Here is a 27,114-nt window from a genome sequence, read left to right as displayed (position 1 = left end):
GCAGGGCAGCCGGAGGTGCAGCCACACCCTCTGCCTGCTGAGTAGAAGCAGCTGGACAAGTGGGCCGCATGATCAGCAGAGTTGCGCACAAGAGATACGGCATGAGAGAGGAAGATACCCTCAGGCTGGTCAACAGCCTGGTGGTCAGCCGGGTCACATACTCCCTGCCGTACCATGTAACCATCAAAGCCGAAAGAGAACAAGCCGAAGCAATCCTTCGGAAGGCATACAAAACAGCCCTTCATCTCCCAAGAAACACATCCAATGACAAGCTGATGCAACTGGGAATCAGCAATACGTTTGAAGAACTAAAAGAATGCTAGCTCAAGGCACAAGCGCGAAGGCTCAGTAACACAACAACAGGAAGGGCGCTCCTGACAAAGTTGGGTTGGGAAATAGAAAAACCGCAAAGTAGTAGGGCAATAATACCGGACCTGCTAAGGAAGAAACTACGTATACAACCTGTCCCCCGCAATATGGACCCCAATCTCCATACCAGCAGGCGACAGGCTAGGGCAGAATTCTACGAAAGAACGATGGGGCAGAGAGACAACACATTCTACACAGATGCTTCCCTCTATCCAAAAGAACACAGGAAACACGCAGTAGCGGTAGTAGCTAATAATAAAAGCAAACTAATCACGAGTCTCACGGCAGCGGTATCAGACATAACCGAAGCAGAGGAAATAGCTGTTGCACTGGCAGCAGAGGAAGGATACAGGATAGGAAAATCCCTCAACATCCTAACAGACTCACAAGAGGCGTGCCGAAACTATATCAGGGGTAGAATAAGCAGCACGTCACTCAAGATCCTTAGTAGAGCACCGCTCTATGAAGGACAACCTACACACAACATAATCTGGATACCAAGCCACGCAGAGATTCAGGGCAATGAAGGGGCGGACAGCTTAGCTCGAGGCTTCACCATCCGAGCGGGCGCCTCAGTCCCCCCGGGAGAGCCTCAGATTACTTGCGGGGACAGTTATTCAGAGCTGCTAAACCTATATAGGGGGCGAAGATTCCAATACCCCCCACCACACAAAGCGTTGACGAAGGAGGAAGCCGCAGGATGGCGTAGACTGCAGACGGGTTCCTTTCCAAATCTTTACGTACTAAGCAGGATGTTCCCCACACAATATTGCGGCGTATGCCCGTGGTGCGGAGCAAGGCCAACACTATATCACATCACATGGGAATGCGAGAGAAACAAGACATTCCACAAACATACAACACCAAGTGCGGAGCAATGGGAGAGCCGGCTCACCAGCTGCGAGCTAGGGGTCCAAAGGGCCCTCATAGCACACGCAAGCGAGGTGGCCCGACTCAGTGGTGCCCTGGACTAGGGGCCCACCCAAGGCTGAAGAGGACCCAAAGTTTTCAAGAATGAAGACTTCGTCCTCAACTCGCTAATATCTTAAAGAAACAATAAAGTTTTCCATTCCATTCTGGGGCACCATGTCGCAGCAGGATGTTTTCGACGAAACATTTCGCCACTTCAGCTCCGCTTTCTTTCCGTAGAGCTTTAGTTTCAGCGAAGCGGGTGAGATAGTCCGTCGCCACGACGATCCACTTATTTCCGGATGTTGACGTCGGAAACGGTCCCAACAAATCCATCCCGATCTGCTGAAATGGTCGGCAAGGAGGTTCGATTGGCTGCAGTAATCCTGCTGGCCTTGTGGATGGTGTCTTGCGTCGCTGGCAGTCTCGGCATGCCTTGACGTAACGGGCGACGTCGGTGGTCAGACGCGGCCAGTTATACCTTTCCTGTATCCTCGACAGCCTCCGAGAGAATCCGAGGTGCCCGGCGGTCGGATCGTCACGTAGGGCATGCAGTACTTTTGGACGCAGCGCTGACGGAACAACAAGAAGGTAGCTGGCGCGGACTGGTGAGAAGTTCTTCACGAGCAGGTTGTTTTGTAGCGTGAACGAAGCCAATGCACGCTTAAATTCCCTAGAGACAACGTCGGCGTTCCCTTCCAAATATTCTACGAAGCCTTTTAGCTCGGGGTCGGCTCATTGCTGTTTAATGATATCTTCCGCGCTTATTCTTCCAAAGAAGGCGTCATCGTCCTCGTCGTCTTGCGGCTGGGGATCGATGGGGGCGCTTGATAGGCAGTCGGCGTCTGACTGTTTCCTTCCAGACTTGTATATTACCGTGACGTCATATTCTTGCAGTCTGAGGCTCCACCGCGCCAGCCGTCCTGAAGGGTCCTTTAAGATAGCTAGCCAACACAACGCGTGATGGTCGCTGACGACTTTGAATGGCCTGCCTAGAGGTAAGGACGGAATTTTGCTGTAGCCCGAATGATGGCGAGGCATTCCTTTTCAGTCGTAGAATAATTGCCTTCCGCTTTTAACAGCGACCGGCTAGCATAAGATATCACCCGTTCAAGTCCGTCTTTCCTCTGGACTAGGACGGTACCGAGGCCTAGGCTACTGGCGTCAGTGTGAATTTCGGTATCGGCGTCTTCGTCGAAGTGTGCTAGCACCGGCGGTGACTGCATGCATCGTTTGAGTTCTTGAATTGCGTCGTCCTGCGGCGTTTTCCACTTGAACTCGACATCACATGTGGTTATATGTGTTAGCGGCTCAGCGATGCGTGAAAAGTCCTTGACAAAACGCCTGTAGTAGGCACACATGCCAAGGAATCTACGCACTGCCTTCTTGTCGATGGGCTGCGGGAACTTTGCTATGGCAGCTATCTTCTGCGGTTCGGGGCGTACTACAGATTTGCTGATGACGTGGCCTAGGAACAGAAGCTCATCGTAAGCGAAGCGGCACTTTTCCGGCTTCAGAGTGAGCCCTGGTGACATCTAATACTCTCGCAAGCCGCCTAAGGTGATCGTCCAAATTTCTGGCGAAGACAAAGACGTCATCCAAGTAAAGAAGACACGTCTGCCATTTCAATCCTCCTAACACCATGTCCATGACGCCCTGAAACCTTGCAGGCGCCGAGCACAGTCCAACCGACATGACCTTGAACTCGTAGAGGCCGTCTCGCGTGATGAAGGCGGCCTTTTCGCGATCTCTCTCGTCGACTTCTATTTGCCAGTAGACAAACTTGCGATCCATCGACGAGAAGTATTTAGCGTTGCAGAGCTGATCCAATGCATCGTCTATCCGTGGAAGGGGGTATACGTCCTTCTTCGTGATCTTGTTCAGTCGACGATAATCGACGCAGAAACGTGGGGTTTCGTCCGTTTTCTTCACTAAAACGACAGGAAACGCCCACGGGCTTTTCCACGGTTGGATGATGTCGTCGCGCAGCATTTCGTCGACTTGTTGCCTAATAGCTTCACGTTCTCGCGTCAAAACTCGGTAAGGGCTCTGGCGGAGTGGTCGAGCGCACGCTTCGCTTATTATGCGATGCTTTGCAACTGGTGTTTGTCGACTCTTCGATGGCGTCAAAAAGCAGTCTTTGTATCGTCGGAGAAGACTTCTGAGCTGTTGCTGCTTACTCATGGGGAGACTTGGATTTACGTCGATGTCTGGTTCGGGGACTATGGTCTTCGGGGTACATGCGGCAGAATCCGAGAGGACAAAGGCATTGCTGGTTTCCGCAATTTCCTCGATGTACGCGATTGTCGTGCCCTTGCTGATGTGCTTGAACTCTTGGCTAAAGTTGGTTATCATCACTTCCGCTTTCCCTCCGTGCAGTCGAGCGATCCCTCTTGCGAGGCAAATTTCATGGTCGAGCAGTAGATGTTGGTCGCCCTCGATGACGCCTTCTACGTCAGCGGGTATTTCGGTGCCGACGGAAATAATAATACTGGAGCACGGCGGGATGATTACCTGATCTTCGAGCACACTCAAGGCGCGGTGACTACGAGAGCTCTCCGGCGGTGTCGCTTGATCTTCCGACAGCGTTATCGATTTCGAATTCAGGTCGATGATTGCGCCGTGTTGGTTCAGGAAGTCCATGCCAAGAATGACGCCTCGTGAACACTATTGGAGGATAACGAAGGTGGCAAGGTAAGTCCGGTCATGAACCGTAATTCTTGCCGCGCAGATTCCGGTCGGCGTAATTAGGTGTCCTCCAGCGGTCCGAATTTGAGGGCCTTCCCATGCAGTTTTAACTTCAACTGGGCGGCGATGTGCCCACTCATTACGGAGTAATCGGCGCCTGTGACCCTCGAGAAGCACGTCGAGGTCGGTGGTTCTTTGTCTTGCGTTACAGTTAGGTCTTGGCGTCGGATCACGGCTGCGTCGCGTTGACCTGTTGCAGGTATCTGGCATCATCAGGTCGTCTTTCGTCGGCGTATTTTTTGCTTCCAGAAATCGTCGCGACGGAGGCGTGTCGTTGTTATGTCGTCGAGGTGGTCTCTTCGGCGTCTTCGTCGGCGGCGGAGGATCTTCGTCAGTTCGACGAACAGCAACCACACCTCCATCGGTTGCTGCTTTTAGTTTTCTAGATATGGGCTCGTAGACCGGCCCCAGGCTTGGCCAGTGTATGCACGGCGCAGCGGCAACAGGTAGCTGCTTGGTGATGGCGAACGGGATGGTCGTCGAGGGTTCCACTGAGTGGCGGCAAGGTAGTCGGCGATATCGCGAGGTCGTTCGCCTATCTGTGGTCGCGGCGCGTTGACGGTGTACTCTCGCAGTCCCATCTCCCTGTATGGGCATCGGCGGTAGACGTGACTCGCTTCCCCGCAGTGGCAACAGAGCGGGCGGTGGTCAGCGGCGCGCCAGACGTCTCTCTTCCTTGGGTCGCTTCGCTGGACGACGGGTGGGCAAGCTGGCGGCGGCGGACGGCGGAACTCCGTCGTTACAGCGCTCGGGCGCGAAGTGTTATTTTGACGGCGGGCGACGGTGGCGTAGGTCACCGCTTGATGCTGGGCCTGTGGCGATTTGGGCTGGCCTTCGGCAAGTTCCAGTGACCGCTCGATTTCATCTTTCACGACGTTCGCGATCGACGTAACCTGAGGCTGGGATCTTGGGAACAACCTTTGAAGCTTCTCTCGCACGACCGCTTGTCTGGCGTATGTCCTCGGCGGTTAATGATTGAACTTCGGCGCAGTTTGCTGGGCTTGCGCGGCGCTTGAATTGCCGGTTCCGCATTTTCAGAGTTTTCTCCATCCTGGTGGCCTCGTGAAGAAACTCTTCGACGGTTTTCGGTGGATTTCGTATCACTCTGGTGAAACGTTCTTGCTTTATACCACGCATGAGTAGGGGAACCTTTTTCTCCTCGAAAATTTCGGGTTCGGCGTGGCGGAACAGGTGCGTCATCTCCTCGGTGAAAATCGCTATGTTTTCGTTGGGTAGTTGTACTCGGGCTTGTAGCATAGCTTCGGCCCTTTCCTTACGCACGACGCTCGTAAAGGTCCGCAGGAAGGCGCTACGGAACAGGTCTCACGTTGTCAGGGTCGACTCCCGGTTCTCAAATCACGTCCGGGGGGCTTCTTCCAAGGCGAAGTATACGCGCCGAAGCTTGTCGTCGGAGTCCCAGTTGTTGAAAGTCGCGATTCTTTCATATGTCTCGAGCCAGGTTTCTGGACCTTCAGACGATGATCCATGAAAGGTTGGGGGTCTCGAGGTTGTTGAAGCAGAATGGGGGACGCTGGCGCAGCCATTGGGGTTTCTGCATTGGACTTGATCCCTCTGGTCTTCTCGGGAAGAGGTCCGTATTCCGGTCGCAATCCTTGCTGCCTACGGCTTGCTCGTTGGTCCTTGGCGACGTTGGTGTTGTCATCGGGTTGCGGGGCTTTGATCGCGGCTTTGCGGGGGCGTTGGGTATATGAACGCACTAGCACCTCCACCAGATGTCACGTAGTAGTGACGGTGAAGAAGGCAGCAAAACTGTGATTTGCAAAACTAGCGTTTTATTGGGTAAACTTGTGCCCTCAAACAGGCTACACTTGAGAACAACGATAGCGACGAACACTCTCGGCGATCGTCGAAAATCTGATCAGTAGGTCAAGGGCGTCGACTTTACATCAGCCTTTGAATGTTCCAGACTAATCGCTGGGACCAGCGTGCCTTCCACAAAGTTGTACGCTATTCGCGTCGCGCATACATGCAATCAGATTACATATGGTTCGGTGACAGACAGCGCATGGAACCATCGGTAACATTCCAGAAACTTCCGATACATGCAGGCGCGTTCTGCGCTGTGCGATAACATGTTAGGCGGTGACAAACGGTCACCCGGAAAAGATAAACAAGTACACGTGTCGTTATTGAAAACTATCGGCCAATTTCTATATTGCCGATTATAGCTCAGGTCTTAGAAAAATATCGTTTCCACACTGTCTTCTTTTCTTAACAAATTTTCTATCCTGACTGATCGACAGTTTGGCTTTGTTTCAGCGTATTGTACTGTGGCACTGCTTGAGGAATTTTCAGATGAACTGTTCTCGGCATTCGATCAGAATCTTTTGACGTTTGCGCCGTTATATTTAGCGAAAGCGTTTCACAACCTGAATCACCAAATCTTCTTAAGTAGACTATTTTTGGGGATATCCTGGGTCTTTTTACAACAATCTCGAAAATTACTTGAGGAACAGATTTCAAGTGGTCACTGCCGTTGGTAAGGGCGTTTTTAGTTCTACGCTGTCGCTGAAAGCTGGAGTTCCTCAGGGGTCCATTTTATCGCCATTGTCGTTTGACAACTTCGTCATTGACTTGCATTTGGCAATTTCCAAATGTTCCGTGTTCAAGTATGCTGACGGCACGGTGTTACAGGCAAAACATCTTTCTTACAAAATGTCCACTGAAATGTTGCAAAAAGACGTGTTCAATGCAATGCTTTGGTTCACAAATAATTGAATTGTTGTTAAAGGGAAGCTGAAAGGTTTTCCAGAAAAAATGAGTGAAGAGCAGTACGCCGTGGTTTTCAACCCTCTGAATTCGAATATCGCATCGAAATTGAGTGAAAGAAAGCGCAAACATTTTATTTCGACGAAAAGTGCAACAGCAGACACGCCCAGCTCGCGCGCTTCGTTTCCGCCTGTGATTGGTCGGGCGCCTCGTGACGTCGACAATGGTGTTCGTCCGGACCGACTGCTGCCGCTACACACGAAGACGGTGCAAAGTAGTTTGGTGGTGTTTTGCTGAGACGGTCATGGAAATTTTCGTGAGGAGTTCGACGTTAAGTCCAAACTCTACGAGAGCAATTTTGCGCGCGACAGTGACGGGCGACGGCTTCAAGCGACAAAACGGGCCGTCGCTTGAACAAATCGCTCGGCGTTGTCGCTCGATCGCTCGTTTCTAGAAATCTAGAAGTCGTCGCTCGTCGCCAGGAAATGCTATGAGCGACTAGGCAATTGTGCGAAGCCGAAACTGGATGTACATAACTCAAATACTGCTGTTTGTCGCACGGAACGAACAAACTATTGAATTTTGCACGTGCAAGAATAAGAACCTAGTGCAAGACCCTCAGAAATATTTTATGCTCCTTCAGTAAAATACATCAACTTAAATTGATAAAACATGCGTCACGCTAGTTTCGGCGCGTATATTGCTGCCCTCATTCCGCGAATTCGTCGCTCAAAGCCGTCGCTCGCGTGGAGTTCGGCTTGCAGACGACGAGTGGACGCGACAGCCATCGCCTCGCTTGTAGCGCTGTCGCTGTCGCGTGCAAGATCACTTGTCAGGGGTTTGTACTTGTACATACTACACGGACGTACATACTTGTACATACTACATGTACGAGCCGATTGCGAAGAGCCGGCCTCTCCAAGAAGCAAAAAATGCTGGTACAAGCACTGCTTTCCACGCGAACGAAGGCGAAGTGTTAGCATCTCCTTGTGTTGGAAATGTTCTTTGGCGAGTATGTTTTTTGCTAAGCTGCATTCAGCGTTCCAGTGACTACGTTTCCGGGCAAACAACTGTAGTGCTATGTTCCTTTATGCCTCCTCGTAGAACGTAAGCGGTGATGCGATCTTCAGCATTTGTGCGCTGCCCCAAAGCTGTCGGCAATCTACACAGACGGTTTAAACGCGGGAAAAGTTTACCGGCTGTTGTAGCACGTGTAGTATAGAACCTCCATCAGCGCGCCATCCGCACGCTACTCGTAACCGGCGAATTCCGTGGGCTACGTGAGATGGTCGGTTTCCTATGTGTGCGAGAGAAGGGGGAGTTCAGCGTCTTGGCGTGAGCAGGCTTTCCAACACATGCAAACTTTACGCTTGCACTGCGTTATGGTAGCGGCATGCAGGCTGGTTCACAACACACGTGCGAATAGAAAATTCGCGGCGCTTGGCGATGAAACCTGCGTCAAGGGTGGGCGATAAACATGCACCTTCCGTTCAGCGTACTAACTATTTTTTTTTTTAGGAGAGCCCAAAGCACGCATTACTGATAAACTCCGGTAGTAATCGTCACGGAAGTGGTTAGAGCACAACACTTGTTCTTGAGCGCTTGAAGTTGTTTCGCTTCACAGCAGCCTCCCACTTAGCTGAAAGCGTCTTGTCTTGCAGGAACTAATGGAACATCGGAACATCGTCGCGGCCGCTGGTGTTCGTGCAAGCGTAGGCTGCACAGATCGCCGGCATGATCGGCCTACAAGTTCAATTGATGCTGCGCACGTCAACTACCACTCGTATATACGCACAAATGAAGGAATGTAGGGTCGAGCGAAGCAGATTAGGACGGCACGCACGCAGAAATAAGCCCGGTCAGGCACATTCGCGGAGGCTGCGAAGGAGCGGAACACCAGTGTTGACGTCACTACGCCGCCGTTTCCGGTCTCCGCTCGCATCGTCAGCGTCAGCAGCAGCACGCGGCGCTCGACGGGGGGCGGAGCTACAGCGCAATTTTAACCGACGATTGCGTCGCTCCTAAGTGAAAAATCCCCCCCAAAATTTTACCTTCATGGTTTATAAGGTTCCCGCGCCCGTATATGAGCGTCTTATTGAATTCGACAGACTCTTCAGCTTCCCTTTAATACCCAAAAAACACAACTTGTTTGATTTCGCTCTCCACTCAAAACTACTCTATTTAACATGCCTCTCTACTTACATGATTCGTACTGTATTTCATGTAAATGTGCGCCTATTCCATACGTGGATTGTGTGAAATATCTCGGAATACCTTTCGATAGTAACTTATCGTGGCAACATCACTTATCAATTATTTGTTCTAATCTGAGGTGAGTCGCTTGGCTGTTGTTTAACATCAAATATTTTGCACCCTTGTCTGCAAAAATGATTATGGTGCATGCACTGGGTTACAGCGTGTTGAGATACGGCATTACAGTCTTCGGCTCCTGTTCGGATCGTCGGAGATGCAGGGGAGACAGGATTATAAAAAATATTCTTAAAAGTGTTGCCTACAACTTCCAGTAGTAACAGCTGCAAATATCTTCCATGAACTTTGTCTACTGAATTTTCAATCATTGCGTATAGAAACAGTTGTCGTAAAACAGTTTTTTGGAATTCCGCATTAAAACAAAAAAGTGCCGCCACACGACAACTTAGGAAACGCGTCCGTTATGTAGTTCCTCGTTCAGCCACAAGGTATGGTGCGGCCAGACGCTGTGCATATGTGCCGGACATCCTTAACAAGTTATCAGGTGAAATCTTTAACGCCACATTGAAAAGCACGCTGAAAGAATTAATAAATGAGCTATGGTGAAATTAACCTCCAGAATACTTTTGCATCATATTTACTTCTTCAATTGCCTTTGTTTTAAGTAGAATAACCAAATGTTATCGTGTTCATTTCCATTGTTTTGTCATTCATTTTATTTCTTTATTCTACATGTCTCCTCAATCTATGTATTTTTTTTCGCCATGTGTATCATATTCATAGGCATGCTCCTACAAGCCAACTGAGGCTTAGACCGGCCTATTTGTGTTGTTCTTGCATTTTTGGTGGAAATGAACGTTATTATTATTATTATTATTATTATTATTATTATTATTATTATTATTATTACCGCAACATATTTTCGTTGGTATTTACACCTATTTTTAAAAACTCTCAATTTTTGCACATTTCCACGCATTTGGAAAACCGCTGGTGTTTTCTCTTATTCAAGTCTGTTTACAAGACAGATGTATCGAACTACAGGCCGATTTCACTCCTAACTGCCACATCCACGATTTTTGAGCTCACCCGTCAAACCATAGTGTCTTCTAGTAGAAAGTGCTTGTTAACTTCAAACCAACATTTCTCAGTGGTCGCTGAACAGTCACCAATCTTGCGACCTTGACGACACAGGTCTCTACGCTAGCATTCCAGAGGGGGCAAGTGGATGGCCGCGTACAGCTACCTCAGCAAAACTGTTGATGTGCTCAGCCATCCAATGCTCCTCGTAAAGCTTACTCGTCACGGTGCTGATGCTTCAGTTGTTGCTCTCCTTCGCAGCTGTCTTAAGGAGAGGCCTTGTTTTGTTAGCGTCAATTAACAGTCATCTTCTGTGCACAAGGGCGCTGTCCCTGAAAGCTGCGTCTTAACACTACTCCTGTTCTTGGTACTTCTCAATGTTTCTTTGCGTTATTCGCAAGTCGTCTGTTCTTCAGTCTGACGATGATATCAAGATTTCCAAAAGTACTCACACTATTGATGACTGTCAAATTCTTCAATCTCACATATGGTGCCTATAGCGCAACGCTATTTCAAATAGTTTCTATTGCATTTCTGCAATAAATTCTGCACGATTGTTCAGAAATTTTTCAGGCCACCCCCACTCCAGCTGTCTGTCACGCGACGACAAGAAAAACGCCAACAGCCCCACCCCCCATCTGATATGACGTATACATACTGTTTGTGCATGATTAGACCGAACAAAAGAAAAATATTTGCTTCCGATTAAGCACCTTTTTTTGTCATTATCCCTCCGCTATTGGCCAAAGATTTAGGGCTGTGCCCACTTCTCCTGTCCGTCATGTGACGTCTCAAAATTGCGAAACCTCACCAAGTCAAAGTGATGTGTACGCAATTAAGAGCCACTAGTTTGCCGAACAGAAGTGACTTTTTTTTTATTAGCCGGAGGCTGCCCCCTTTCCACAAACAATATAAAACATCTGCCTACCATTTACTCCGACAATGGAACTCGGAGCTGCAGGTGAGCATGAATTTATTTGCGTGCAATTAACATTTTCGCGTGGCAGTATAACGTTGTCGAGCCATCCCGGCACGCTTATGACATCGCTCTACCTACTCCTCCTTGCTCAGGATGCATTTTAGTGGCATTTTGATTCTTCCGTTGCACACCACTGCGGTTTTCGACGAGCCACCGTAATCTAAGCAAGAGAAAGCGGACAATCGCAGACGCCGGCACCACCCTCCACATCCGGTTATTTACTTTAACTGCGCTAGCTCGGCCACACGGAAACGCTCTCCACAGCTGCGTTCTTCTCGCCTTTTCTATACCAATCAGATCTGTCAAGATAGGCAATGCTATTTGTCTGGAAAGCAAACAAAAGCAAACCTGCTATAAACGAGGAGAGCGTTTGAATGGTCGGTTGAAACAACGCTGCGGATCACCGCCCGATGCTTGCTTCGGCGGCTGCGAGAATTTGACGCCAGGAGATTGTAATAAAGCAAATCGGAATAGTTTTACGTTATAGGGCCCTTAGTTGTCGTTTGCCGCATGGTGCAAAAATGATGGTCTTAGCCTCAACGCCTGTAGGTCCAAAATTATGACCTTTTCTCGCAAAACAGAAAGTATTCTGGTCTGGTATTCTCTGTATGTTTTTCCTTTGAGTGGGGCCTCTGAAGTCAGCCATCTCGAATACCCTCAGAGCCAGCAGACATTACAGTAGGGAACGGTAAAAAATTTATATGCAAAGAAGCAGGGCAATGTTTTTGCAATAATAGCTAATAGTAGGTATTTTAAGGTCACCTTTCAATAACGTGATGCTCGGGATTCGATTGTAATTAGAGAGTATAAGAGGCAGTGAGTTATTTGCACCGTTTCCAGCGAATGTGCCAAATTATTGATATCTGTCCCAAATGGACGATCCCAAGACTAAGTCTGAGGGCGTATATAGCATCAGTTTGAGAAACGAAGGTGATTTTGAGAGGTTACGACGAAGGAATCCGAGCATACGATCAGCGGTACAGACAACATGAAAGTTATAAGTGTCCCATGCTAGATTGCTACTAATGTGAACTCCGAGTTACTTAACTGTTGAAGGCAGGCTGTCTAGTTGTGCATTATTTAAGTGATCAATGGGAAAGTTAGTAATCTTCCTAGACACAAGCATTAATTCGCATTTCTGAATGTTTGATTCCATTGACCACGTTTTATATCATGAAAAGACGGCGTTACTCTAAGATTGAAGAGGAGCGCCGTCATTAGGCCCTGTTATTTCTCGTAAAATTACACAATCATCGCCGAACGAATGAACAGATGAGGAAACACAAAGTAGTAAATCGTTAATATAAATGAGGAAAACGAGCGGACAGAGGACTGAGCCCTGGCGTAGATCAGAAGTGTGTCCTTCTGAATTAGTACCGTTAGCGGAAACAAACCGAGGGCAGTTAGCAAGAAAACGTTCAATCGAGGTTAAAATGCGGGCATCAAGCTTCAGTAGTCGTAATTAATAAATGAGCAGGTTGTAACACTTTGTCTAAAGTTTTAGAAAAGTTAAGGAAAAGGAAGTCAGCCAAGGACCTATTGTCCAAAGTTGTTTTTGGTTTGTGTACAAACAGTGTCAATTTTATCATGGTATTTGTTAGGTTAGAGGTGATCACGTAAACAGGAGTGTGCTTATCTTTTAATTCAATAATATTACGATGGTCAAGTTCACGTAAGTATTCATCGCTAAATACTGCGCGTTCAGTGTTAATTGAATGAACGTCAGCCTTGTCATAATTTCCAAATGCCTTGATTTTTTCATCGGTTTAGGTCGCTCGAGGCAAGCGACATTTTCGACTGCCCATGCAATCTCCAAACTGAATATGATTTTAATGCAATCTTAAGGCAGCCTTTTATTTATCGGCAACAGTACACCGCCACCTTGGCGTGTATGGCGATCACAGCGGTGAACAGAAAAATTTCACGAGTTGGTCTCCGATTTGTCGATAAAGCCATGTTTCTCTTAAGGCTATAATATCACGTACGCATCTATCGATGGCCGATTTCAACGAACGTCTTTGTTGATAATGCTTCGAGTGAAAAAAGGATGTATTCAGCAGGCTGCATTTGGTGACCCTGTCACGTTCCTATCTCACAGTGCAAGCGCCCGCGTACTGTGAGTTAGGCTAAAGAACTTCAGATTGTCAGAATTAATCCGGAGCCCCTCAATACGGCGTGCCTCGTAATCAAATGGTGCTTTTGGCACGTGAAACCTCACAATTTGTTTTTTCTAAACGTCGACTGCATCCTAATAGGTGCGCGCCCAGGCGCATACTCTCTATTGTCTGCAGCTCTGGGAAATCGTGACGACTGGTCTTCTTTGACACAGCGGCTTATCGGATCGAAGACATATTGCTTTTCATTCATGATTAAATTTTGCTTGCGTACATGGCGGGCCTGTGCGCCAGGTTGGGGATTAGCAAACTGGAATAGTGTTCGCCTCTCTTCACGTGAAGCCACACAAATGTATCGGCTAACGCTTATATTTTTCTCTTTAAGTATTGTTCTTACAGAAAGCACTTTCACTTTCGAAGTCCTACAATTTGACAATGATAGGGAGGCATTTGCTTTGCGAATGCGATCCGAAGCCATGAGCGCACTCGATCACGCTGTCTGGCAGGGGTCAGCTCACCCGTTATCATGTGTACATTTTCCAGGATTCACATTGTTCCCACGGTTCTCGATAACCTGGAGTGCCTCGAAGAATTATGTTACCGCGCCGCGAACGGTCCTTTTCCTTGTTAAGACAGGACTTTCGGTGGTCAAGATGGGCGTCAATCGACCTCAGTCAGTCCTTTATGTTAACAACAGCATGCCCTAGGAGATCAATATATTCAGTTCTTGATTCAAGGCCTCTTCTGGATTTATCCAGGGAGAACACGTGGAATGCGGGAGATGGAAATTGAAGACGATGAGCAAAACGTGAACACGATGAAAGCAGGAGCCTGTTTTCAGGCTTTCACCTTCTTCACGTTCTGGATTTATGTAACTTGAGCTTTGATTTTCTTTTTGCTCGTCCCTATATCCTTGACGCCGATCGCTAACTCGTTCTAGACTTTAGCTGTGTGAGTCTTATTTGTCCATTATTAGTTGTAAACGTAGACCACGCAGTGCTATGGGTGGCCGGCGCTTTCTAGTTCCTCCTACTCCTTTCCTGTATCAGGCTAAACGTTTTCCCCAACTTGAATACACATTGGTGGTGTGCAGTGAAACCTCTACATCACAGATACCTCCTCCCGCGAAGCTTCCGTTTTTTTTTTCCTTGATTGCTTTTTTTTTTTACTTTTTATGCACCACTGCGGACGTGGGCTTGCGTATAGTCAGCGTTATGTGTCGTGGGTTTCCTGTAGAACCGGCGTGATGCATTAAGAGCAAGCTTTAGCTCGGGCCTATCTCCGATGCTGGCTGCTCAAATACATGTAAAACGCAAGAATGCTTTTATGAGAAAATCTGTCAATCAGTTTCAATGAGAATTGTTGCGGAAAGAAAGCTAAATCAGAGTGATTGCAGCAAACAGAATTTTAATTTAGGTCATGGCATTTTTTACAAGAATTGCCGGGAATCAGTAAATCTGAAAAAAATAGAAGTAAGCAGTTTACAAATCCGTAACTCAGCATCAAAAACAAATATCGCATTTCTATGAACTGCATCCGTTGTAGCAACTAAATAGGACAAATTTCATGTATGAATTTACGACTTATGTGAATTTAACCCGTGATGTAAAACCACAAATGGGGTATTTGAGGTACCAATAAATAAAAAATTTGTTACAATCTTTGAAAAGATTTTGCAAACGTAATATTCAGAAGTTAAAGGTATATTTCAGGGTGGCATATGCTACATTATTTTTGTCTTCTTTAGATGAAATATTAGGTGCAGCTTACAGAACTGCGATATCGTTTTTATTTGCGGAGGCACAGAGTTGTATACTTGAAGTCTTCTTTCATGAAATTTCGCAATTTTTAAGAATTTGTGGGGAAAAAGGAGCCAGCCTTAATAAAATATAGGCTTTCTGAAATCACAACATTTTAACTGTTTCTTCTAAGTTCAACCTAACTCATCAATTTCGGTGCAGTGACTGCTCAGAAGTAAGGATTGCCGATTTCTCATGCCAGAGCCCCGGAGATGAAGCTTCCCCTTAAGTTTCAATTAGAATAATATATTTGTTGGTAGGATATGTTTGCAAAACAGCTTGGGAAGGAGAATAGATACTCGCCGTAAACTGCAATATTTTAGCCTCTGTTTTTTTTTTCACCCTTCCAAACGTAACAACCAGAACACAAGCGAAAATAAATCGCTATAGGGGGATCACATAGTACAGCCAAAGCAGATGTGTGCGCCTGTCAATGGTGATGACTGGACGACGTGCACTATACCTTCACTTACGCTTGGGCCACGAGCTCCGCTGTTCACGTTTCATATGACGCTGATAGTACATGCACTGACGTACAACGTGCTCGGATACCGCAACACGGTTTTCGTCTTCAGTACAGAGCGCCGGAAACACCGAATTCACAGTTCACTAAAAGATATGTGGAGAGAGGGAGAGAGAAACGAAGAGGGAAAGGAAGGGAGGTTAACCAAGGACTTGCCCGATTGACTACCCTACACTTGGACAAAGGGAAAATGAAATAACTGATAAGGAGAGAAAAGAAAAGTACTAGTCAGTCATTCACAGTCAATCGCAGAGGAATCTCCGCAGTAACAAGCGTTCCTACAATACAGTGCCCTTCAAGAAACGCAGAAGGCCTTTTTGGCCTTTTGCATGCAAGAACGCATAGGCCATGGTCCAAAGATCATGTCTTCTGAGAGCGCTCTATTGTCTAGCAGGTTGAGTTTCGCTTGTAAAATACGTCTTTGAGTGTCAGAGGATGGGCAGTGACACAGAAGGTGCTCTAGAGTTTCATCGCACCCGCACAAATTGCACGCCGCACTGTTGGCCATTCCTACCAGGAATTAATAGGAATTTGTCAATGCGACGCTCAACCACATGCGGCACAGTAAAGTTGTTTCATGGAGGGAGAGCCCAGGTGGCAGGCGCAGACGCAAGTTAGGGTCCAGAGAGTGCCTATCTTGATCCACGACTGTTGAGGGGGAAACACCGTTTCACTGGGCCTTGTTCTCCCATAAGATATGGTGAGGCGAGAAGATGTGTGCGTATACCTGAAATTTTTAATGATTTATTGGGCGATTACTTTTCTCTTTTATTAGGAGACTTCTTTTCTGTTACTTTGCAAAAATAGACTGTTGAAAAAGTTATTCGCATCTTGATAATTTACGTTTGTGTAGGCTATTCTTTGGTAGGTTCGCTTTAGTTCTCTTTTCTAGTTTTCCTTATTGCGTTGCCTGTTGACGCACTATATTAAGCTTGTCGAGTCTGAGCACCGTGAATTCTTTTTTCCTTTTGACTGTATATCACCACATCGCTGTAGCTAATTTCCATTTTCGCCCTAAAGGCGAAGCATCGATTGCGATAGCAAATTAGTAGGCAGCTATACAAAGTAAGGATAGTAGTTTTATCGGGTGTATAAACTTGTAAACATTTGCTTATATTTAAATTAACAGGCATGGTGTCACGCGCGCAGAAGCAGAAATGAACACATCTCCGTCGATGGTCGCGGAAACTCGCTGTCAAAACGCTGGAAGCGCGGCAGCAGCAGCGAGTGAATTCGCCTTCGTTCTGCCCAGTGCGAACTAAGCGGCGAAGACACAGCACTCGGCGCAGTTTCCCCATCGTAGGTCGCTCTCAAGATAAGGCCAGCGCGACTTCGCCATAGGCAGCAGCCGCCGTAGTAGAACGCGCCTCTTTCTCCTCGCCCCGGTGGCTTGCGTGCGACGGAAGACGGCCCGCTTCCTCCCCGCGTTCCTCCCTTGTGGGCGTTAGATTGAGCCACCATCGTCCGCTCACCCTCGCACGCTCTCACTCGAACATACAAGATACGGCACCGGACGACGATGCCATCGCCGGAACATCACTTTTACGCAATGTCACGGCAACGCCGACGGCAGAAATGCGCCTAGATTGTCCATATAATTCCTATCGCAACAAAAGCGGCAGCTATTTTTTTCGTACAGAAATATTCCCCATAAAAGAATGGATATCCTCATGGTTGAGAATATATTTTGAGCAGCATTGCGCATGTACCTTTGCTTGACTGTTGAGCAACACTTCCGAGAAAACCAATGATATGCATAGAAAACGTTACAAAAAACGCCTTACATAACCGGCGCTCACTATTTATTATTGGATTTTCAGGTATATATGAAGATTGGGAGGTTAGTGGTTATATTGAGTTATTAGGAAATAACCTTCAAGCATTGTGTCCTTATGTTGACACACAAAAAAAATGCAATAACGCGAATTTAAGGGGTAAAAGAGAAAATGTTTCCATAATAGTCCTGACATTATGCCGCCCTTCAGAACAGTGCAGCAAAAAAAGTGCAAGAGAAGACTATGAAAACAGTTGCACCCTTTTGGTTGTATATTTTATCCACACCAATAATAGTCATCTGCCTTTTACATTTTCCGCCATTCCGTCCCTTGCAGGTGACAGTGCGTTCTTCGATTCGATATGCATGTGTAGTACAGTTCAGTATGCAAGTTTTCAGTACTCCTTCCCTCACTTCTTTCAAGTGCAGGCGTCGTATGGGCTAGTTGGTGATAAATCGCTCGTGCAGTACTCAAGAACACTGACACACAGAAGGAAACCTGAAGCAGCGCTGGGTCATGTTGAGTCTGTGTGTCCTTGTACTTGAACACTGACAAAAAATTTGTTTGAAATATGGGCTCCGTGTGAAGTGGCTAACAGAGGACCTGCGTCACAAAACCCCTATGCATGCAGCCGCGTACAGACCGTTTTTTCATGGGCGCCACCATATTGCTAAGCAGTGGCGCCATCTATGGGCAGTCGGCATGCTGGCTTGGGCGAGCGCACCGTTTTGCATGGCATGTATACGCTCGGCGGCAGTTGCTGGCGCTTGTTATCGCGCTCGAGCGGTCTATTTAGTATGACGTGCGTCTTGTACGTGATAAAGGTTCTGTGAGACGTGCTAAAGTGGTTTGAGTCGGCATGGCCGGAGTTTCTGCTGGCGTTGAGGCGGACGGAGCACGCAGCGCGATGTGTGCGCGCATGTTTGAGCCTACAATCAACCTCAGAGATCAAATGTGTAATTCTCAAAGTTCCATTCACTAATTGTGATCTTATTGCAGTATTATCCTCTCGTTCTAAGCTGCAGTTTAGGATCAACGAAACATACCCGACGATCGTAACAGCGTAGGTACCGTTCTGGTACTATAGCAGCTGTGCTATTATGCATTGACAAGCGTCCAAACTGTTAGCTGCAGATTACATTACATTGCACTTGGTTCGGTGGAGGAGGTTTCCGCCCATGAAAAATATAGTTTTGGTTAGTAATGAAAGCACACCTTACAGTGTGAATTAAGCTTGTCCAGCAAAGCAACCGTTTACGAACTGCGCGAGCATCCTAAGCAGTGGTAGGTGTGGTATTACAGTTATCTTATATATATCCTAAAGATATCTTCAATATAGCACGTGGTCCAAGCAGACGGCATCAACGTTTATAGATCTAAAAACATTGTGCGGCATGACTATGCGAGGTCGTATTGCGGCGTTAGCCCGTTTTCTCCTTTTTCGAGAAAGAGGATTATAACGGTTTTTTTTTTTTTCGGTTGTGTTCGTTCCGTTCTTTACAACGCAGTCACACATATTACGGAAATTTTGTCCTCAAAAATAGCCATCGCATTCTTTTTATGCGATCCCTCTCATGTATTATATCTTTACAGGGCAAAAAGGAAAGGCCGAAGCACATAGCTATATATGTATCATGCTGGTTAACCAACCACAATGATTGCTGTGTTGAGCAGCGCCATCGGCGCCATGCAGGAGGCAGATGTAGACGTACAGTGATGTGAAGCGTACTATACTTGAAATGCGTGAGAACGATGCCGTTGTAGCACAAATATTTGATAGCGACTGCCGCTCAGGTGTTTCGTGGTTGCCTTAGGTTGGCCGTACACGAGCATGCGCTCTTATGTTTTAGTCCCTACGCCAAGCGGTCAGATGGTGAACCGATTTACCATTTCATGCTGGTAATGCTGAGACACCGGTTCTCTTCGTTCAATTAAAACCGATGTACGCAAAATAGTTCACAACCCATACACACACCGCGGCTGATAATGCGCGTCACATGTTAGCGCCCCCATTAGATATTTCCGCGTACTGTAGTTACCGATGCACCGAAAGGCTGCCCTGACGACCTTATATGAACGGACGTTGCGTAAATTTTACAAAGTACGATCTAAAACGTCTCGAAATCGTTCCGCAACACGCGACAGCAATAGTTTCAAGCACCGCTGCGCTGGATCGCACAAGCCAGAGAGGAGGAAAGGCTCGCAGCGCGCCATTTCCTCCTCGCCCGATGAAACGGTCTATACTAGAATTGCTTCATTGCCTGCGTAAGTAGCAGCACGTTTCAATTTAATGAAACTTTAATTCGCGTTTCATCTCGTTTTTCCTTTATTTGAAGAGCGGATAGTGTGAGTGTGAGATGTGCGGGGAAGAGCAAAATGTGTCATCAGTGCTTCGAAAGTGCAGTCAGTATGCTTGAACTGTCCAAATCCCTCCATCTTTCATTAAACTTTTTCTCGCTGCCAGACTATAAACTGTAGTCACGTAAAAGGTTACCTAGAAAACGAGTTCGTAACGCATCTTCCACAATGTCAATTATTACCGAACCCGCCGTGGTTGCTCAGTGGTTATGGTGTTAGGCTGCTGAGCACGAGGTCGCGGGATCGAATCCCGGCCACGGCGGCCGCATTTCGATGGGGGCGAAATGCGAAAACACCCGTGTACTTAGATTTAGGTGCACGTTAAAGAACCCCTGGTGGTCGAAATTTCCGGAGTCCCCCACTACGGCGTGCCTCATAATCAGAAAGTGGTTTTGGCACGTAAAACCCCACAATTTAATTTTTTTTAATTATTACTGAGTTAACACTTCCAGAGCAACATTATTCTGATACGGAGCGGGTGCGCTTGAAATAAATACGTTGTGTAAAGGATTAAGTGCACGAAGCAATGAGAAAGGAATAGAGGACAGCGAGTTAGAAGTAAAGCAGGCGTTCGGCGCAACGGCCTCTTGGCTTGTCTCACTTATTATGGTGCAGTCGACAGGATACGCAAGGCGATATGTTGTGATCCGTCAAAGGCACCTACTCGGAGTTCATTGCACTAGTTGGCCGGATGCACAGATGTTCACCCCCTGCTGAGCGATTTGTCGCTGATGGAAGCCAGTGAGAACAACACCGCTGAGGTCATTATTATCAGAGACCTGCCCATCATCATCATCATCATCATCAGCCTGGTTATGCCCACTGCAGGGCGAAGGCCTCTCCCATACTTCTCCAACTACTCTGGCCATGTACTAATTGTGGCCATGTTGTCCCTGCAAACTTCTTAATCTCGTCAGCCCACCTAACTTTCTGCCGCCCTCTGCTACGCTTCCCTTCCCTTGGAATCCATTCCGTAACTCTTTATGACCATCGGTTATCTTCTCTCCTCATTACGTGTCCTGCCCACCCGCCGTGGTTGCTCAGCGGCTATGGTGTTGGGCTGCTGAGCACGAGGTCGTGGGATCGAATCCCGGCCACGGCGGCCGCATTTCGATGGGGGCGAAATGCGAAAACACCCATGTACTTAGATTTAGGTGCACGTTAAAAAACCCCAGGTGGTCGAAATTTCCGGAGTCCTCCACTACGGCGTGCCTCATAATCAAAAAGTGGTTTTGGCACGTAAAACCCCATAATTAAATTTTTTTTACGTGTCCTGCCCATGCCCGTTTCCTTGTCTTGATTTCAACTAAGATATCATTAACTCGCGTTTGTTCCCTCACCCAATCTGCTCTTTTCTTATCCCTTAACGTTACACCTATCATTCTTCTTTCCATAGCTCGTTGCGTCGTCCTCAATTTAAATAGAACCGTTTTCGTAAGCCTCCAGGTTTCTGCCCCGTACGTGAGTACTGGTAAGACACAGCTGTTATAAACTTTTCTCTTGAGGGATAATGGCAACCTGCTGTTCATGATCTGAGAATGCCTGCCAAACGCACCCCAGCCCATTCTTATTCTTCTGGTTATTTCAGTCTCATGATCCGGATCCGCAGTCACTACCTGTCCTAAGTAGATGTATTCCCTTACCACTTCCAGTGCCTCACTACCTATTGTGAACTGCTGTTCTCTTCCGAGACTGTTAAACATTACTTTAGTTTTCTGCAGATTAATTTTTAGACCCACCCTTCGGCTTTGCCTCTCCAGGTCAGTGAGCATGCATTGCAGTTGGTCCCCTGAGTTACTAAGCAAGGCAATATCATCAGCGAATCGCAAGTTACTAAGGTATTCTCCATTAACTCTTATCTCCAATTCTTCCCAATCCAGGTCTCTGAATACCTTCTGTAAACACGCTGTGAATAGCATTGGAGAGATCGTATCTCCCTGCCTGACGCCTTTCTTTATTGGGATTTTGTTGCTTTCTTTATGGAGGACTACGGTGGCTGTGGAGCCGCTATAGATATCTTTCAGTATTTTTACACATGGCTCGTCTACACCCTGATTCCGTAATGCCTCCATGACTGCTGAGGTTTCGACAGAATCAAACGTTTTCTCGTAATCAATGAAAGCTATATATAAAGGTTGGTTATATTCTGCACATTTTTCTATCACCTGATTGATAGTGTGAGTATGGTCTATTGTTGAGTAGCCTTTACGGAATGCTGCCTGGTCCTTTGGTTGACGGAAGTCTAAGGTGTTCCTGATTCTATTTGCAATTACCTTAGTAAATACTTTGTAGGCAACGGACAGTAAACTGATCGGTCTATGATTTTTCAAGTCTTTGGCGTCCCCTTTCTTATGGATTAGGATTATGCTAGCGCTTTTCCAAGATTCGGGTACGCTCGAAGTCATGAGGCATTACGTATACAGGGTGGCCAGTTTCTCTAGAGCAATCTGCCCACCATCCTTCAACAAATCTGCTGTTACCTGATCCTCCCCAGCTGCCTTCCCCCTTTGCATAGCTCCCAAGGCTTTCTTTACTTCTTCCGGCGTTACCTGTGGGATTTCGAATTCCTCTAGACTATTCTCTCTTCCATTATCGTCGTGGGTGCCACTGGTACTGTATAAATCTCTATAGAACTCCTCAGCCACTTGAACTATCTCATCCATATTAGTAATGATATTGCCGGCTTTGTCTCTCAACGCATACATCTGATTCTTGCTAATTCCTAGTTTTTTCTTCACTGCTTTTAGGCTTCCTCCTTTCCTGAGAGAATGTTCAATTCTATCCATATTATACTTCTTTATGTCAGCTGTCTTACGCTTGTTGATTAACTTCGAAAGTTCTGCCAGTTCTATTCTAGCTGTAGGGTTAGAGGCTTTCATACATTGGCGTTTCTTGATCATATCTTTCGTCTCCTGCGATAGCTTACTGGTATCCTGTCTAACGGAGTTACCACCGACTTCTATTGCACACTTCTTAATGATGCCCACAAGATTGTGGGCATCACCCTGCCCATACCTGCCCCAAGACCTGCCCATACAGACCAAATTCCCCTATTAAACACGAAAGAGAGGCAGGTATCGGTGCAGACGCAGGTGTCTCTTGCTTTGATCAAAGAAAAGCTCGCACTGCCGCCTTACCAATATGTGGCCACATCGTCTCTGATTGGCGTCCCGGCTTCTGAACAAGAAAGGCCCTCTGATCCACTTTTGTGCATGGACAGCTTGGCAGCACGTGACGTTTTGTCGAGATCAGGTAACTCAAGTATATCGGCTAGCAGTGGTCCGTCGGTGTCAATGCTGCTAAGACCCACGTGACGGCTGGGCAGATTGCCTCGTTGTTTGCACGGAACACCAGTTGTGAATGCTTGTTACAAGACTTATGCAATGGAATTGGCTTTCCTATATTTACGCAGAGGGTCGTTGTGATGTGACTGCTATGATATTTCTTTCTGCGAGATTGTTTGCCGCAAGGCGTAAGGAGACTGCTGGGAGATGTTAGTAGTACACGCCGGGAGTTTCGCGACTGCTGCATCACCTGTACACAGCACCGCAAATTAGGGTGGGAGCTGCTAGGGACATTCTGTGCACGTTGACATTAGCTGCCGTTATGCGTTAATAATGTTTCGTTTATGCACTGCATATTGAAGCGGGTCTATCGACTTTGCAGCTGTTGGTGACGTCCTCAGTGTTTTGCATATTGAGGAGACTACTTGAACTGCTTGTAGCACCCAAAAAAATTGGATGCACATGAAAACTGCTGTCCCATGACAGCACTCTGTGCTTCCTTAGTTTATGCTTCTTCTTCAATTGGGTAAACTTCTCTCGGTTACATGTCATTCACTGCTAATTTTCAATTCTTCCATGCCCTTCCATAAACTTGCCAAGTTTAGTCTCAAAATGTGCCTTGTACATGATGTCGTGATGATGCACCTTTGTACTTGAGTCCTGCGATGGTGTTCTCGGACGCTTATTTTCTGCAATACTTTCACTTTTCGGTGACGTAGTACAAGGCACGTGAGATGATTCGAGTGGTTTTGCTGAACCAGCCAATCAGCACGGACTGAACGTGATAACACCGAAAGCGATCATCTTAGAATACGACCCCTGGGTTGCATCAAAATTTTATTGCTGGCAAATCATTTCTGCTGAAGACCGAAAAGTGGATGCAGGTACATAAAAAGCAAACAATACTGGTTTTTTAAAGTATGCCGAATGGTTCTTTTATATAACATTGTGGTATAAGATAGTGTTTCGAAGTATGTGGTTTATTATATAAGTTCAGTACCTTCTGTTCAATATTGTTTCAGCGTGACAATGCCTTTTTTTAACTGTGAATAGAAAAGTGCAGTAAAATGCTGTGTCTACTAGTATGCATCGTGCTATTAATCCTGAAGTTTAATAAGGATTGGCCAACTTGTCAGAAGCTGCGGAATAAAGTAATACAAAACAACAATTATTGCGTGCCTCACAGAACCAATTGCATGTCTTTCTCAATGAAGACATCATAGTAGACTGACAAACTGCGAACAGCGTGGTATCTTTTGTGTGTTGACTCGACAAGTATAAATTGTTAAACTAACCTGTCTGATACTTTCTTTAGATTATGCGATGAGCAGCCACCGTACATTTCTTAGGACAGCATCGCTCAAAAATTATTTCCAAAGCTTTAGTTATGTATTTCAATGCTTGAAAGCAGAAAGATTCTGGTTTAAAGTATAACACCATTTTGAAAACGGAACTTTTTTTTTTCCCAGAACCTAGACTTCTTGTTTTTTGCTTAATTCAACGTGCGGGTTATAGCAGAACAGTTGGCAGCAAAAAATTATGTTCGTGCACAGCCTCTTTCAAAAGTCATAGCGGAACTTGTAACCCCACGCAGCGTCCGTGACACGGAAACTTAAGATGCCGGTTTCGTGCGTATCATAAACATGCTGGGATTGTGTGACATTTTCTACATATTTTAACGTTACTGTTATGCTCCATGAAGTAATAGGGCTGCTTCAAAAGCATTTACAGCATTTTTCCACCTGTGATACACACGAACTCTCAGAAGGGGGACGCACTATGTTTAAGCCGTGTTGTTTACGCTATCCTGGCGTTTTATGCGTTGAATAAATGTAAAATCGCCTTTCTTTGTGACGCTTACACAGTGTATTTGTCTAATTTGTGCTAATATGTAGTGTATGGCAAGAATCGGAGTGCAAAGGTGAGGCAGACAAAAGTTTCTCGGGAATCGATACACGAAAGTCACCGTGCGCGAAGGGCTCGGTGACAGAAGCACTCGAAAGGTGCGTATAAAATTGGCAATTAATGTGTAGTGTGCCTGAGATAACCTGGAATACGTCTCTACATTGGAAGGAAACAGATGCAGATCTTGGTGCTCCTTCACACGTTGTCTTACCCCGATCAGGTGCTTCAATATTAGGAGTTGGCAAAGCGCAACCAAAGACTCCTATTTGTACCCTCCACTTCTGTAGTTTATGATATCTGATGCTCTCTGCCGTTTCATTGATGTGAAGAAAGAGGGGCTTGACATGTTGAAGCCAGCTACAATGGAACATACCTTTGCACAGTGAAAGCTTTTCCTACAATTCATTAGCCTCTCAATGTGATGAGCTCTCGCTACATTATTGATGTTTCAAAACAACCTAGAAAGAATGAGGTGCTTCATGGGAAAGTTTAGGCAAGAACAAGAATCAGGAGGAGACAACTTCGACTTTGGAGAGTTTTAGCTGTTTTAAATGTTTTTTTTTTTTTTTGGTGAACGCTAGCACTCTTTTAGTTCTTCTCAGAACACACTTTTTCGCTTTTCTTGCGTGCGTCACCCATCATAACTATATTTCTAACAGAGTTTTTTTAATGATACTATGCATACCTTATTTCTTGCATAGTTGACTGCAATGAGCCTCCCAAAAGGAAATCTTACGACAGCTTCTGATATGGCTCTTGCTATGATGCGGCATGGTCGTGCAGGTGTATGCAATGCGATTGCGCCGACTTGGTGATCTCGCAGACAGACGACGGCGTGAGCATAGAACGCGAGCGCGAACGCTGATGTCATTCTCTTGTGCACTGTTGTTACTTCAAAGGTAAAAATAACTGTAGCAGTAGGCGTACATTCATTAATGCAACCCATGTTTTTTTATATCGGCAAAAGCATGCAGATCCCTAACTTATTGTTTCAAGCTCAGTTTGCAGCACGCTGTTTTAGCCGTACTTCCGTACTTCAACGATTTAGGAAAAAGTGGTCAAGCAACAGTGCACCGCAGCCAAGGAGCGAGCGTCGGCGTGCGTCTTGGCTTGTGTCCTGTAGGTGCGTGTCTTTTTCCTCCAACCGGCGCGACGCGGCGCATTGGCGCGTCAGCGGGCCGATGCGTGCCATCGGGTGGGACTTGACCCCATGCGGTGCCTACGAGATTTACCCCGTATGGTAGCAAATGAATTTCTAGATGGAACTCCCATATGAGGCCTACTATGCATAAGCGCTTTTTATTTCCATAGGGGAGGTGATATTGAATACAAATTCGTTTAATGCTCTCACCTAAAGCACATCCGTTCTTTCTCCTGCCGAAAGGTGCGCGTGGATTACATTGACAGCGCAATCCTGGATCCCATCAAGCTGCACAATTGGCGGAGCACCAACGAGGACGAGTCGACAAGCGGCGACGACTTGCGCAGAAACCCATAGGCACGCTTTCAGCAAAGAAGACGAGCACCGTCGCTCAACTCTATGGCGGCAGACGTCATAAAAAGTTGCATCTTCGGTTCAGAAAACTCCGCGATTCTTGGCTTTTCAGTGCGAACAAAATGTAAGCGCAATAAAGATGCCGTTAGGCAGCTACGCTCATTATGATAAAAGCGTTTACAAAATTGGTTTATCATCATGTGCATGTCATTTACAATGTTTTCTCACATTAACATGATGTGTAGAGACTGCTCACTCACTACACTTACATGTAGGAACACTTGGGTTTGTTTATTAATCAAAGCATTAAAGACCATTCGATTGGCACAAATACTGGGCCGAGTTTACTATATCACACACTGTTGTCACGAGCAACTAGCCTGGTTTTTACTCTTCCTAATTACTCGATCACCGGACCAGCGCTTTTCGTGCAATTCAGTGTATTAAGCTCTGCTTTTACCTTCATGCGTGCCTCCTCCTCCACCACTCGTTTTTATAAGCATAATTGAGGACTATCGCCCATATTCACGTTTCTTATGGAGCCCGGAGAGGCGATCGCAATACAGCAACTGTACAGGGATGAACGTGGGCGGCTCACGCGATGCATGGAACTATGAATTACTTTGATTCAACGTCACTGCACAAAAGTTGTGGTCGCGATAGCAATGACCCCACTTTGATCACATTCAAGCTCCGCCAAAAAACACGCGAGGGAAAACTCTCAAACTTCTCTCAACTGACTCAGCGCAGCTCTCTCGAGCAACGGCCTCTGGGAATTTAGACGCAGAGCAAATCATGGCAGGGACATATACCTGTACCTCAAGAAAGATGAGGT

General features: G+C 46.6%; 1 protein-coding gene across 1 annotated transcript in view; it reads left to right on the top strand.

Moving 5' to 3' along the window:
- Positions 1–26,434, top strand: part of LOC129380400 (uncharacterized) — a 64,044-nt gene extending 37,610 nt beyond the window's left edge. The window contains exon 3 of the mRNA XM_055061236.2: positions 26,169–26,434. Within this exon, the coding sequence (XP_054917211.2) occupies positions 26,169–26,282 (114 nt within the window). The 3' untranslated portion in view covers positions 26,283–26,434. The remainder of the gene's footprint in view (positions 1–26,168) is intronic.
- The last annotated feature ends 680 nt before the right edge of the window (positions 26,435–27,114 follow it).

This window comes from Dermacentor andersoni, chromosome 1 (assembly GCF_023375885.2).
Source record: "Dermacentor andersoni chromosome 1, qqDerAnde1_hic_scaffold, whole genome shotgun sequence".
In the NCBI taxonomy this organism is placed as follows: Eukaryota; Metazoa; Arthropoda; class Arachnida; order Ixodida; family Ixodidae; genus Dermacentor; species Dermacentor andersoni.
Note: the sequence above shows the minus strand (reverse complement) of the source record. Positions and strands in the feature narration are given on the sequence as shown.